The sequence below is a fragment of the Piliocolobus tephrosceles genome, chromosome 8 (genome assembly GCF_002776525.5).
Source record: "Piliocolobus tephrosceles isolate RC106 chromosome 8, ASM277652v3, whole genome shotgun sequence".
NCBI classification, from domain to species: Eukaryota; Metazoa; Chordata; class Mammalia; order Primates; family Cercopithecidae; genus Piliocolobus; species Piliocolobus tephrosceles.
In genome coordinates, this window is record NC_045441.1 from 93,975,671 (window position 1) to 93,991,014 (window position 15,344).

At 36.3% G+C, this 15,344-nt stretch overlaps 1 protein-coding gene and 1 pseudogene across 1 annotated transcript in view; one reads left to right on the forward strand and one right to left on the reverse strand.

Annotated features, from left to right (window-relative positions):
• Positions 1-15,344, forward strand: part of MAGI2 (membrane associated guanylate kinase, WW and PDZ domain containing 2) — a 1,516,313-nt gene that overhangs the window by 1,017,327 nt on the left and 483,642 nt on the right. The window contains exon 6 of the mRNA XM_026448702.1: positions 6,360-6,439. Coding sequence (XP_026304487.1) covers positions 6,360-6,439 — 80 coding nt within the window. The remainder of the gene's footprint in view (positions 1-6,359; positions 6,440-15,344) is intronic.
• Positions 9,546-10,048, reverse strand: LOC111527273 (annotated as a pseudogene).

The window sequence follows — 15,344 nt, forward strand, 5'->3', positions numbered from 1 at the left end:
AAATATTTGTCAGGGCTGAATTTGCTTTTAAATTCTAAACAGACAGACAATTAGTTTGTTTCCTTTTGTGTTTCTATTTCTGTATCTCCTTAAGTTTTAATTAAATCACCAATTGCCATTTCCAAAAAAAAATTAACATCATGTATTAAATAAAAGATAAAATACTTTAGAAATTTATTGTATAGAAATGTAAAATCAATTTTTTTGGTATGCAGGAACACCAGAAATATACTTTCTTATTCTATACTTGACATATCTTACTAGTCACAAAATCTGGTCTAGGCTTACTGTCAATCGTATTACAAAAACAGGAGATACATTGAATATTTTTTCATAATTTTTTTCTTGTGCCTGCACAAGATTCTGGTATAATTCCCAGACAGAAAATAAATGTTTTAGACAAAATAGTGTACAATACACATCCACAATATCCAAAACAATATTTGTAATGAAACTTCTTTAAAAATATTCTCTAAACACATGAAAGGTAAAATGGCAAATGCAAATATTCATATGCTTAAGAGAAATTGTAGGAGTATTATTTAGGAAACAACCACTAAAGTGCTCATTGACAGTAGCTTTATTTGTGTATTACCTATGTGTAGGTAGAAACAAGTAGTGAAACTTTGGGCGAGTGGAGTCTTGAAGGAACAAGTTTCCACTGTTTATCACGTTAGATATATCCGATCATTGCCTTTAATAATTACTTTGAAACGATGATATAGAAGGAAGAGAAAGTCTTTTGGAAAATGTTATAATATCCTGAGGATTTTATTGACTATGATGTAAAATCTACTCAATTTATATACCTTTAAAAATTAATGTTTATCAGCAAACTAACACATGAACAGAAAACCAAACACCGCATGTTCTCACTCATAAGTGGGAGTTAAACAATGAGAACACATGGACACGGGGAGGGGAGCATCACACAGGGCCTATTGGAGGGTGGGGAGCTAGGGGAGGGATAGCATTGGGAAAAATACTTAATGTGGATGACAGGTTGGTGGGTGCAGCAAACCACCATGGCATGTGTATACCTGTGTAACAAACCTGCACATTCTGCACATGTATCCTAGAACTTATAATAATAATAATAAAAGTGTTTGTTTAAACCTAAAGTCAAGTCATCAGTCTGTTATTACTGCTTCTGAACCTATATCACTACTACTATTTAAACCTTATCATCCACAGACATTTTGAATTGCTATTGACTCCAGAATATTTACCTGAACCTTGTTTATCTTGTTCAGAAGATTGTTTTATGCAATCAAATGTCACTGGCTTTAATCTCTTGTTATTCTTCTGGCGTAGTATTTCCCAGGGTGGGGGGAAATATCATTTAGCTATCAGTTTAAGATTGAGATTCAGAATTGGCTATGTGAAGGACTTATTAATCATCATTTTAAGTCTGTTTCTAGTTTTAGAGAAAACAGAGCAAAGGAAAGGAATGTGTTTAATAATAAAAGTTTTTCATTTCACTAAGAACATTTCAATTGATGAAACTGAATTTTTCCAATAGCTGTACAGCAGTGAAAACATTTTGCTCTGGCGATATTAAAGAAGCAAAGAAAAGAAAAGGAAACAGAAATTAGGAACGGAGAGCATGTTTTAATATTAGGTTTGAATTAGGTTACCCTTGAAGATCCAGTTATGTATATACCTAAGAAATGGAAAAGAGGTTTGTGCCCTGACTGGACAAACAATAGAGCGAATAATAGAGTGAATGAAAAGCTAGAACAGAAAAATAGAATATGGCATGATCTATACGAAAATTTTAAGTTTTGCTCCTAACAAATAGTGCATCCATTGATAGCATTTCTTAATAACATCATTCTTTAATATAGCTTCTAAGACCAAATATTCATATGTAGATTATATGAATCAGCTTTCTAAGAAGACTTCATTTTAGAAAAATATTCAGATTTGAATGAAGAAAAATTGATTTGAATGTGATTCAGGGCCAGGCGTGGTGGTTCATGCCTGTAATCCCAGCGCTTCGGAGGCCAAGGCAGGCAGATTGCTTGACCTCAGGAATTTGACCCCATCTCTACAAAAAAAAAAAAAAAAATCCAAAAATTAACCGGGTATGTGGCATGCACCTGTAGTCCCAGATACCTGGGGGCTGAGGTGGGAGAATCACTTGATCCCAGGAGGTGGAGGTGGCAGTGAGCCAAGATCATGCCATTGCACTCCAGCCTGGGCAATAGAGTCAGATCCTGCCAAAAAAGAAAAGAAAAAGAAAAAGAAAGTGATTCAAATACAGAATTTAAGTTTATAAGGAGAAAACTTTTCCAGTGATATTATCAATGCCTCCTCAATCACAGTGCTCTCTTTTCTCTCTATGAACATGGAACTTAATATCATACTTATTAAGTGCAAAGCATTTACACTTAAAAAGGAATTTAATAATTACCATCCATAAATAGTAAGTAAAGGTCTGTTTCTAAACTACTGGCAGAAGCTGGGAAACAGACTCTTGATTACTATTCCAGGGAGTGAAATGAACCTCAGTGTAAAAAGTCGAGTGTGAGGTTCCAGATGCCTCTGGTTTCGGACCAAAAAAAACAAAAAGAAAACCTTGTACCTGGAAGTCAGATATATCTGGGTTTAATGCTAGCTGGCTCTTTCGGTTTCATGCACTAGCTGTTTAGCCTTGGGCAAGTTACTCACCTTCCCCCAACCTGGGTTTCTCCATCTATAAAATGGAATTCATAATACTTAGCCACAAAGGCTCATTAGCATTAAATGAAGGGACATATCTGAAAGTTCTGCTGCTTCCCCTGACACAGTAGACAATCGAGAAACGACACGAGATAGTGAGAATAACTTTGCAACGGTGTGCTGCACTGTAAATAGCTTTTCCTGTTGAAATGAAGCATGTTCTATGTGAGAAGAATGTTTTCTCAGAAGATAGGGTATTATTTAACCTGCTGTTTCTGTCAGTTTGGCAAAATTTAAGCGTACAAGTTGTACAGGAATGCTGTACAACTGATCCGCCTATTGCATATTTTCAAGGCCATTCTGATATGAATTTAAACTAGAAATGCGGACTTGACTGAAATTTCACTTCTGGCTTATTCTAGTCCTCTAGACAGACCCAGTGTTTAGTTTAACATCAGAGAAGAGTTTGGGATATGCCCATAAGATAAACCATTGTGTTTGGTTTTCATCCAAGTTTTAAAATATGACATTGACTGAACTTAAATAGCTACTGGCTTTTTCACTTGACCTCTCACTTTTCGTGATCATCACATTCGCACATTCGCTTTATCCTAAAAATACATGAAGTAGTATATTAGTATGATTCAAAGTTCCTAGAAAATATTTGTTGCATTCTCCGGCTGGAATAAGAAAAGTTTCTGTGCAAATGTAGCCTATGTATGTGTATGTGTCTCTGTTAAGGAAACTTGAATTGAAATATAAAATTATCTAGCATTGGCATGTTCTTTTCCCGGTATTTATGTGACACACAGTTTGGATAGATGCAGAAAACTGATGTCATACACCTGAATCTGCCCTAGCTGGGAACTGAAAGGAAATAACCTCCTTAAACCTGATAGTACGCAGAATGTGGAAAAATCCCTCAATGATCCCATTTTGAACAAAGTTTCCTGCCCGACATTTGATTCTGTTTGCAAATGGAATTATTAAGGTTTAAAATATGTAATTTAAGGGAAGTGGAAAAGCTGGTTGGTCTGTTGTCCCCCAATGCATTAAAAATATCCTATTTGCAAGGAATCTTGGAGGAGCCTGCAAATTACAAGGCTGGTGAGAACCACTGTTGAAAAATACTGTGCTGGATCTTCATGTGATGTTTAAGACAATTACTGGAGCTAACTACTACCCACATGGCTTTCAGAATCGTTTCTGAAGATCAGCTAAAAATGGTGTTAACTATAAGAGACTCAATCTGTCAAAATGTATTAAAGTGACATACCATTAATGCTAGTTCAACCTAAAAAAAATCAGCCTGTAATGAAATGCTTTATATAAACTCAGGAAAGCTGGAAAATTCACAGTTCTCTACTAAATTAGCCAGTATTTGAGACCCATGGTGGTGTGCAGTAGAAATGGTAATTGGACTCTCTGCAGTGGCTTAGTAATGTTCCCTTAATACTTACCCAAGGATGTGTTTGCTTTTGTGAATATGTCTAAGGAGCCTAGAAATGACTTTTCTCCGAAAAGGGGAAAGGATTCGGAAGAAGCGGGTGAGTACGAAAAGAAGAGAAATGTATTTTCCTGCTTACTTCCCAAGATTTCTCCCCACCTCATAGAAACATAGACATACACACACACACACACACACACACACACACACACACACACACACAATTTGAACTGAGGCATGTCTATAAAGAGCATTTTTTCGTGATTTTTTTAAAAAATGAGAGCAGCAAACACTGAACCCAGTGCCCCTATCCTCACATTAGGAGTAGTCAGAACCTGCATCCTTAAGCTTCAAGTCTTTAGTTCAGAAGAAAATGCTGGATTATATTGACATACAAACAAAGGCCAGAACCAGATGAAAGTGTCTGCAATACTTTATATCCTTCCAAAACTTGATAATGAAGTACCACCAGACTTTACAAGGGTCAAATTGAGGAAAAAATAAAAGCTGGCATGCTCTCCTGATGATTTATTATTTGATCAAATTCACAGCCTTTATCTGATCAACTTATTAGAGCCCGTTGAGAGGCATTTATCATCGAAGAGCTCTTAAATGTTAAGAATATGATGGAGAATACTTTGTCTCTATCCCATGTGAAAGTCAGAAATAAAATGGCATCTTCTTCAGGAGCAGAAACTTCATGACCCAAGGGTCTTTATGTCACAGTTCTCAAATCATAGATGGCTCTATACCTACACAGATTGGATGGATGATCATTCAGAAAATGCTATTTGAAGAGTGATTTAACACCTCGGAATAGCTTTCTGCTACCCATCTTGACTCCATCCTCCCTCCTTCCTGCCTTGAAAGTTCCTCCATTAAGAAGGAACTTGGTTTTTACATATTTGTGATTAAATATAGTGCCTGGGTGAATTTTCTAACCTTCATTGCAAGTACAGACTGGTTTATCAGATTATCTAGCTAACATTTGTGGTTATGATTGGCAACATATAGTTAAATGTCATTCAAGAAAGAGAATACATGTGCAATTTGTATCATCATTACCATTTTGACCTTCTTACAACTGTGCTAAAGTATGCCTATTACCTGGCTCTGATTTCTGTTTCCATCCTCTCTTCTCTTCTTCCTTTCATGTTTCATTCATTGGCCTTCTGACTGTTCCCTGGAAACACCTCACACGTTCCCACACCTGTGCCTTTGCTCATTCTTTTCCCAAGGCCCTCGCAAATGTTGCATTCTTGATGATTTGTCCATTGGTAGATGAGATCGCTTGAGACAGCTGTACACAGTAAATATTTTGGCCCCGATGAGCAATTACAAGCCATGAGTGGTTCTTGAATTGTAATGTGCATAAGAAGTACTGGGAGTGCTTGCCTGTGATGGAGATTGTGTAGTCCCATATCAAAGATTCTTCTTTGATAGTTCTTTGTGGACCCAGAATATGCATTGTTAATATGCATTGTCCACCAGGTAATTCCAATGCAGGTTATTTCACGACCACTTTAAGAAACGCTAAGAATATCTCTCCTTTACTTTTTAAATTTCTGGCAAAAGTCTTACAAGAAAACATTTTTTCAAAAATATTATTTTATCATTAATTTCTGGAAATTCCATTTCAGAAACATTAGAATGCAGGCAGTCTTATCCCCTACCTTCTGAGCTGGGTTGAAAGTATTTGGATGAAAGATAGTTTAATGTGAGTTAATAAAATTGCTATTAATCACTTATTGAGGAATATGCAGGAATCCCAAGAACATGCTATAATCTGCATCACTTTTGTACTGCCTCTGCCAGCTCTGTAGTTAAAGGGTAACAAAACAACTGTTTATGAAAAGGGTAGGTTTAAGATGAAAATAATTCTTTTGCAAAACTCAGGAAACATTATCAGAGCCGGTGGACTGTGCTCTTCCAACTGGAGAATCCTGTATTTGTAATAAATTCCTTTTGCTCTGGATGAGTTCTGCATTTTCAATGAGGTTAACTTGGCAACATTCTAGTTGATTTTAATAAAAATAGCTGCTTTGAGGACAGGGAGCTGAGGTTGCCAAATTTACAGCTGCCTTGCACAATTACTCTTACACCTCCTTCAGGGCTACTTAGAACCAGTAAGCAAATTAAGTGTATCGATTGCAATTTTGTTGGACTAACCCTGCTTTTTTTTTTCTTAAGGAATAAACTTGATTCCTTTTAGTATGTGTCTGTTCAGAGTGATCTCTTTTTTTTTCAGCCATAACACAAAGACAACATCATGGCTGGATCCACGACTTGCGAAAAAGGCTAAACCTCCAGAAGAGTGCAAAGAAAATGGTAGGTTATTAAGTTTTTATAGTGTTTCAGCAATGTGCTTTGAAAATGTTTGTGTTTCTTAAATGAGAGTCTCACCTGAAGAGGCAGTAATCTAGTTGAAACAATTTTAACGATGTAATGTTTAATGCTCAGATAAGAGAGAGAATTAACTCGGCATTTCAGCAGGGCCATGTGGTTTTGCTTTTTCTCTCTGAGGAGACTGTGCTGAATATCACATCTCTGTCGTCTCTGTTGGTTCTGTTTGACTCCTAGCCTGACTTTCCACTACCTACTAAGGACTTTTTGTTAGCAATATGTCGCTCTGAGGACTCTGATCTTTTAATTGGGGTCAGATATGATGCATAAGAGAAACAGTTTGTGGCACTGTAATATTTGAGTTTGTATTCAAAGGCATAGCATTCTAGCAATTATTAAGGACTCAGAACTATAAAGAAATGCTTTCCTTGAATCAAGCGTTTGAATAAAATAACCAGTTGCCTGCATGTCTTAGATTATCCTTAGTATTTTCCAGTTCTCAGTGTTCTAATATTGACCTGCTTTAAAATAGACTGTTTTCATGCATGTGAAGAATTTTTTAAAAATAATTTTGAGGACTAGATGAATGTAAACCTTGTTTTTAAATTCATAAATTATATGGGTGAAGTCTGTTACTGATGATACTTGTAATTTTTTTTAAATATTGAGTTTAATTTTAAAGGAGCACATATAGTTTAAGATGATCAATAGCATACTCTCTAATGATTTATTGTATGACCACATTCACATACTTTATGTGATTAAATTATTAGAGCTCTGTTCAGAGGTTTCTGTCATTGAGGAGCTCTTAAAGGTGAAGAAAACAGCAGAGAATATTTGAACTTTATACAAAGTTTTTAAAAAGTTAACTTTTAAAGAAGTGTCTAATTCTAAAATGCCTTTCTTTTCAAGCATAATTCTGACTTTCTCAGATAGTATCTGACATTGTGCATTCCTATGTTATAAGGTAACTGTTCACAGGCTAGGGACTGAGTTAAATTAAAAATTAGAGATTGTAATTTATATGAACATATATAAATGTACAAATATCCAGTTTTAGTTTATATTTAATTTTGTATTCATAACCACATCTGTACCTTTCTGTATAATAGTACAACTGTATGCAGTTGAATCCCATACAATTATTGTATGACCTGAACTTTTAAGCATGATTGGGTTATATTTCTTTTTTTTTTTTTTTTCTTTTTTTTTTTTTTTTGAGACGGAGTCTTGCTCTGTCGCCCAGGCTGGAGTGGAGTGCAGTGGCCAGATCTCAGCTCACTGCAAGCTCCGCCTCCTGGGTTTACGCCATTCTCCTGCCTCAGCCTCCCAAGTAGCTGGGACTACAGGCGCCCGCCACGTCGCCCGGCTAGTTTTTTGTATTTTTTAGTAGAGACGGGGTTTCACCATGTTAGCCAGGATGGTCTCGATCTCCTGACCTCGTGATCCGCCCGTCTCGGCCTCCCAAAGTGCTGGGATTACAGGCTTGAGCCACCGCGCCCGGCGATTGGGTTATATTTCATTGACACTGATGAAACGTGTTACAGAATGTGATAGTCTGAAAATTAACATAACCTTTTCTAACTGGGAGTTATGATTTACTTATGCCACAGTTGTAAAACCTTAGTAAATCCTAATTAAAGTGAATTTAACAATTTTGCAGTTCTGTGACATATTGAACTTCTCAGCTGTCTTGCACATTGTGCTTTTTATTATAAAATAATAAATTGTGCTTTTTATTATAAAAAGCTACTAAAATCAGATTTTAAAATCCTGAGAGAGATGCAAGCATAACATATTGCATAATTATAACATTTCAGCGTTTTTTGTTTTTCCCACATCTGTGCTTATCAGACTTCACAGGATGGTAGATGCCTAAAATATGATGCTGGTGTCCTCTGAACCAAATGTCATTGAGAAACAAGTTCTAGGATTCAGTTTATAGATCAGGATGATTTGTAACTTGGTCAACTGCTATTTGTTTTCATTTACTGCAAAATAATTCACAGACTCTAGTCTTTATATTATTGGACCATTTTTACAGTGGAAACTAACATCTAGTTTGTTAGAATGTTATTATTCTGGACACCTATTTTAAGTTTTCTTGCCAAGAAAAGTGCTTTTAGGTAATATTGTTACCTATGTTTTACTTTTCTTTAAATGACATAGATTAGTATTACTTAATAACAACACTAGATGTTAATGGATTGCAATTGAACTTGCCAGTTAAGTCATGATTCTTCATATGTATCACACTTCGGCTCAGAGAAAAGTTAGTACAGTAATTTTCTGAATGCAGGAATATACATATAAAATGTGTATTAAAAAATGTAGATGCTCCAATGATGATATCTTTTTCCAGCAAAGATTTGCCGTTCCTCTCCTAGGCAGATAGAGTGAAAGCTAATTACCGTAATCCAAACTAGAACTGAGCCAGCATGAGGTTGGGTTGAGTTTGCCCTGTTCTCTGAGTGTTTGGCCACCAGAGTTTTCAACTAACAGCCTAGTGCAGGTTGGCAAACATTTTCTGTCAAGGGCCAGGTAATAAAGACTTTAGGTTTTGCAGGTCATTCAGTTTCTTTGCACTCATTGTGCAAAAGCAGCATATGTCAATATATAAAGGTCATGCATGTGTTCTGATAAGGATTTATGTATGGACATCAAAATTTGAGTTTTGTATACTTTCTTTGTACTTTCTTATTCTTTTTCTCTTTCTTTCTTTATTTTTTTTAACCAGAGGAAGCAGCTTTTATTGATGGGCTGTCTCCTGAAACCAGAAAGACTATGTACTCTATTCCAGTTACCCCCATGCCTCCAGGACCGCATATTGTTCCACTTGGGGGGAGGATAAAAATTGCCTCTTGATTTTCCAAAGACCAGTCTTTCGCTTCCCTGTGCAGCCTTAGAAACCCAGTAGCAATACTGTTTGGTGTGTTGGCTTTTCCCGCCCCCCTCCTGCTGCAGCTACTTAGTGACAACTAGAGGTGGAGGGTGTCCCAGGAAGCAGTTAGATGAGTTAAGTGTGATACACAGGAAAACAGGACCGAAGCCTATCAAAAGTCCCTCTGCCCCGCCTCAGTGGCTTGGTCCTTCATTGGCTGCATTTCTCTTTGTGCTAGAATACCCGCTTCTGAATCAGATCAGGGATTTCCACTGCCAGACGTGGACCCAGCCCCAAAGCCATGGGATGAGCTAGTTCAAATTTGGGTATGTTCCTGGCCCACAGAGATTTGAAATGATCCGTCAGGCATATTTTGCCACCTCTGTACATCTTTGCTGTCTTTCCATCCAGCTCGGGGACTGCAATTTCTGGGGCAGTAGTAAGATATGTGATAAGAATTTCAAACTCGTTGTCAAAATCACATTTCAGGAGGTCATGGATATACCAACCCTTTCCAAACCACCGCGTCGCTACCTTGTTGGACTCCAGTTGGAACCATCGTTGTTGGCATTCTTGTTGTTCTCCACATACCAGATAAGGGACTGATATTCCTTCTTCAGTCGCTGCACCCACAACTCCCAATCTTGGGGTCCTACATTAGTCTTCAGTGCCAGAATCTCAGACAGAACACATCAGGTGGCCTCGTCTGCCATCTTGGGCCAGGGCGAGTTTTGTATACTTTCACATAACAAAATATTGTTCTTCTTTTGATTTTTCCTCAACTATTCAAAAATGTGTAAACTATTCTTAGCCCATGGGCCACACAAAAATTGGGGCGGGCTGAATTGGATCCACAGGACAAACCGTAACCTCCCATGTTTGTGTGGGACTCTACTCTTGGCAGGTCTTGAACACCAATATTTTAAAATGTGTTTTTCTTCAGGATTGCCAGTCTCCCAAAAATCTGAGGTGTTTTTCAGGGGATTTAGCATAACTCTTTTGCTTCTAGATCCTACAGCTCCAGAATTGACAAATGTCAGGAGATAACTGACTGACTGTTTGAAATCTCTCACATCTATATTTGTCACTCCAGTGCCTCAAGAGTCCTCACTCTTCTGGTTTCTTTAATGTCCAGCAGCGGCGTTTATCCCAAGCCAAGTCTATGCTGTTCTAAGAGCCCAGATTCAACAAAAAGCAACTGCAGATTCTTCCTTCACCTCTCCAGGGTTCCCTTTTGAGAATCATGTTGCTCCAGCTAGTTTCTGATTTCTTTAAGCTGTTTAGTTTTTAACATTTTATCTAGACTTTCTGTTTTCTCATGTCTAATAAGCTACTCACTCTATCTTATCTGGTAGCAGAAATTTTAGTGCAGTGATTTTAAAATTGTACATTTTGGATGTTACTGGGATGGATGTCATAAAATCTTTACTGTTATCCTAATTTACATTTTAATAACTGAAGATTATATATTATTTTGTCATATATGTGTGCTCAGTATGTATGAATGTATAGAGGTATGTAGTGTATGTAGATATGTATCTGGAAATGTTTGCATCTTCAGATCTGTTTACATAAATGAGTAAAGTTAATTCCTAGTCCAATTAACATAAGAAGAAGAAAAGTAAAAGAGAGATGAGAGGGGATGCTAACTAGACTAGAGAAAAAACTAACAAAAGTGTTCTCATTGGTATTAAGGAGAAACCGGATATGGATGGCTCAGAACAAATATATATTAAACAAGCACTTATTCTGCTGACAGTAAAGCAATCATTTTGCCTTTTTACTTAAAGGATAATACTGCTACTAAATGTGAAAACATACTTCCTTCTCTCACAATAGGGTTGGAAATACTGAAGTCATTATGTTCTGTGCATTTGTCATAGCTCTGTACACTTTTGGAGTTTTAGCAGCAGTCTACATGGCAGAAAAAACGTCTCCACCTACTACTGGATTCTAATATTAGTATTTGGGGGAGTGCTGTTTAGCAAGCCAATATAGTCTTTTTTAAAATGCCACAGAAATAGCAGTTAACCACTGAATAACTTGGATGCAAGTTTGGTTAAAGTGTGTATAAAGCCCCATCATATTTCTCCCCTCAGAGTCAGTAATATGGGATCCTCCTGAGACATTTTCAATCACAAGCATTTCTGTGCTGACATCCCATGAGCGTTGCTGGGTTAGAATCCATTTCAAAAGTGAAGTAAGCCTTGTAGGACCATTCTTTTCTAAAAGTTGAAGTGTTATTAAACCCAGTAGGATCACACTATAATGTACAGGAGAAGAAATTGTTTAAGATTTGGAGTCAGGAAAAACTGTTCCAAACCCAAATCTCTGGGTTCTTGGGCAAGGTACTTAATTTCTGGGAGCCTAGATTTTCTTACCTGTAAAATGGGAGTTCTACCTCTTTCATGCAGATTTACCTTCACATGTTGGAAGCATCATGATTGTAGCACCATCAGTTCTACATAACTGATCATTTTCTTTCCTTCAGGTAATACTCTGAGCCAGCAAATGAGCCTTACAGAAGATAACTGGGAAAAAATTCTGAATAGTTATCCTACCTTAACAGCTTTGAATTACTATAGAATGTCCTGGCAAAATGGAAACGAACAAATCCATATAGGCTAAAATTATCCATCTAGGTAATTCCAACTTGATAGTAATACACTGGGTAGTTTCCCCCTTTCAACCTGTTAAGCTGTCTCTAAATTTTCATGAAGTTATAATTACATCTGCATGAACTGGGTGACTTTGTTTCTATATTCAATATGTATGAATTTTAAGTGAGTTTTCTTATGTTACTACAGGAAAAAAAAATACATAATCTTAACCCATTTACCTGCATGAGTAGTGCATTTCAATTGGAATTAACTAATGCTTTGAACTAATTAATTAATCTATCTTTTTAAAAAAGTGTCCACAATGTGCATGAACAAAGACAGCATATGCCATGCTTTATAATACTTATTAAACAGGATGTTTTTCAGCAGAAGGAAGTTGCCTTTCTAAAATAGTAGAAAACACTAATTAGTTTCAATTCATTTCTTAAATGAGTTTTATAAAACTGACACACTGATTAAAACGTTCATACTTTTATGTTCATATTTCAGATTCTGTTTCTAAATTACATTGTTTATCTTCCCTTAAATAAGGGCTTTGGCCTTTCTCATTAAATTTGTTTCGACAATTAGTGATCCTAATTTCTCAAGAAAATTAAGTACGACCAAATTAATTTTACCTTTCAGTATTTATCTTTCTAATCTGATAAACCTGCTAAGATTATGTTCGCAAAGCACCTTGGAATCTTTCCTCAAGGAAGAACTCATAAGAAGATTCTAACAGTATTAACTATTCATGTACTAAAAGTTCAAAACTGTAAAAACTATTTATATGCAAATATTGAACACCTACCTTGAAATATAATAAATTAACTTGAATGTGATTTTGTTTTTGTACTGATATTTTATATGTGTTTGTAAAAAAGGAGAAAATTTCAAATATCCTAATAGAAGCAATCCTTTTGTAGCTGACTGGTATTAGTCGTGATGTGCTTTAGCAACATTTTGAGGTATGCTTCATCCAATAATATAGTGCCCTTTCCAGTCTTTTCGGGTCAAAAGTACTCAGAAATACCAACATTTTAGGACTATGAATCTTTTGTGGAGGAAATAGTACAATTTATCGAAAATAAATCAGGTAGGATGGATATTCCACTGTTGTGCACCAGTACCAAATTTTGGGTTGTGGCTGGCATCTGTTCTCGTTGGCCCCAGAATCTGTTATTGATTGGTTTATGTCCAGACCATAAAAGTTATTAAGTATTTTGAATATCCTTCCTGCACCAATGATTTATGTATTTTCTCCTTCTACCTGTTAATATTTCATGTGGCTATAAAGTAGTGCCTAGGTAAGGATTACAAAATTCTGTCCTACTTTGTTTCTTAATTGCTCAAGTTACTCGCATGTAGAGCAATGAATTATATCTTGTCATTACTCCTCAATGCATACAACTTTTAAAATAATAATGACATCATCAAATCTGGTTTGTACAGTAGCAGAATGATTTCAAAATTTTTCAAATGTGACTTTTTAAAACCGTTTTAAATTTTGAAATAATTATAAATTCCCAGGAAGTTACTGAGGAATTTACAGGAAGGTCTTAGACGCCCCTCACTAGCCTCCCCCAATGTTAACTTATATAAATACAGTACAATATCAAAACCAGAAAATTGACAATGGTACAATCTACAGAGCTTACTTCATGTTTCGCCAGGTACTCGTCTGTGTGTGTGTGTGTGTGTGTGTGTGTATGTGTGTGTAGTTCCATGTGATTATATCGCATGTGTAGTTATACATAAATATGACCACAATCGAAATTCAGAACCGTTTCATCACCACAGGGCTCCCTTATGCTACCCCTTCATAGCCATGCTTATCTCCTCCCCTTGACCGATCCCTAACTCTTGACAGCTACTGATCTGTTCATTTCAGTAACTTTGTTTCAAAAATATTCTACAAATGGAATCATAATGTGTGTAAACTTTTGAGATTGACTTTTCCACTCAAAATAATTCTACTGAAATACATTCTAGTGTGTGTATCAATAGTTTGCTACTTTTTATTGCAGTATACTATGCCAGTAGGCTATGGCATGGATGTACCACAGTCTGTTTTAGGGTACCCATTGAAAGACTTGTGGGTTTATCCAGTTTTTGGTTAATATGAATGAATAAAGCTGCTATGAACGTTTGCATACAGATTTTTGTGTGAACATAGGTTTTCACTTCTCTAAGTACCCAAGAGTGCAATTGCTGGAATATATACTAAGTACGTTTCAGTTTTAGGACAAACTGCCAAGCTGTTTTCTAGAATGGGTGTGCTCTTTTACATTCCTACCAGCAGTGAACAAGTGATCCAATTTATCTGCATCCTTGCCAGCATTTGAGGTTATGAGTATTTTTTAAGTTTTAGCCATTCTCACAGGTGTATAGTGATACTGCTTTTTTGTTTTCATTTGCATTTCCCTAATTGCTAATGATATTGCACATCTTTTTATATGATTATCTGTCATATCTATATCCTAATTAGTGGCAAATCTGATCATGTCTTTTGCCAGTTGTTTACTTTTTAAACTCCGTTTTGAAAGTTCTGTATGTATACAAGTTCCTTTACATGTCTTTACAGATGTGTTGCTTATGAACATTTTCTCCAAGTCTGCAATTTGTCTTTCCATCCCCTTAACAGGATCTTTTATGGCTAAATATTTTTAACTTTGATAAATCCAGGTGATCATTTTTCCTTTTATGAATCAGACTTTTGGTAGTAAGTCTAAGAACTAGCCCCAGGTCCCAAATTATTTTTCATGTTTTTTCTAAATATTGTATAGTTTTATTTTTTATGTTTAAGTCAGTGGTGTATTTTGACTTAATTTTTGTTTAATGTGTAAGAGTTAGATTAAGGTTCTCTCTCTATTTTTTTTCCTATGGATATCTAACTGTTCCAGCACCATTTGTTAAAAAGGCTATTCTTCTTCCATGGAATTGTGTGTGCACCTTTGTCATAAACTGTTGGATTCTGTTCATCTATGGGTTTATTCTTTCACTTGTACTACACTGTCTTGATTCTTGCAGCTATATAGTAAACCTGAATATTTAGGCAGAGTGATTGATATGGTTTGGCTCTGTGTCCCCACCCAAATCTCACCTTGAGTTGCAATCCCCATGTGTCGAGGGAGGGACCTGTAATCCCCATGAGTCAAAAGAGGGAAGTGATTGTGTTATGGGGCAGTTTGCCCCATGCTGTTCTCATGATAGTGAGTGAATTCTCACAAGATCTGATGGTTTTATAAATGGTAGTTTTTCCTGCACTCACACATACCCTCTCTCTCACCTGTCGCCATGTAAGATGTGCCTGCTTCCCCATCTGCCATGAATATAAGTTTCCTGAGGCCTCCTCAGCCATGTAGAACTGTGAGTCAATTAAACTGCTTTTCTTTATGAATTACTCAGT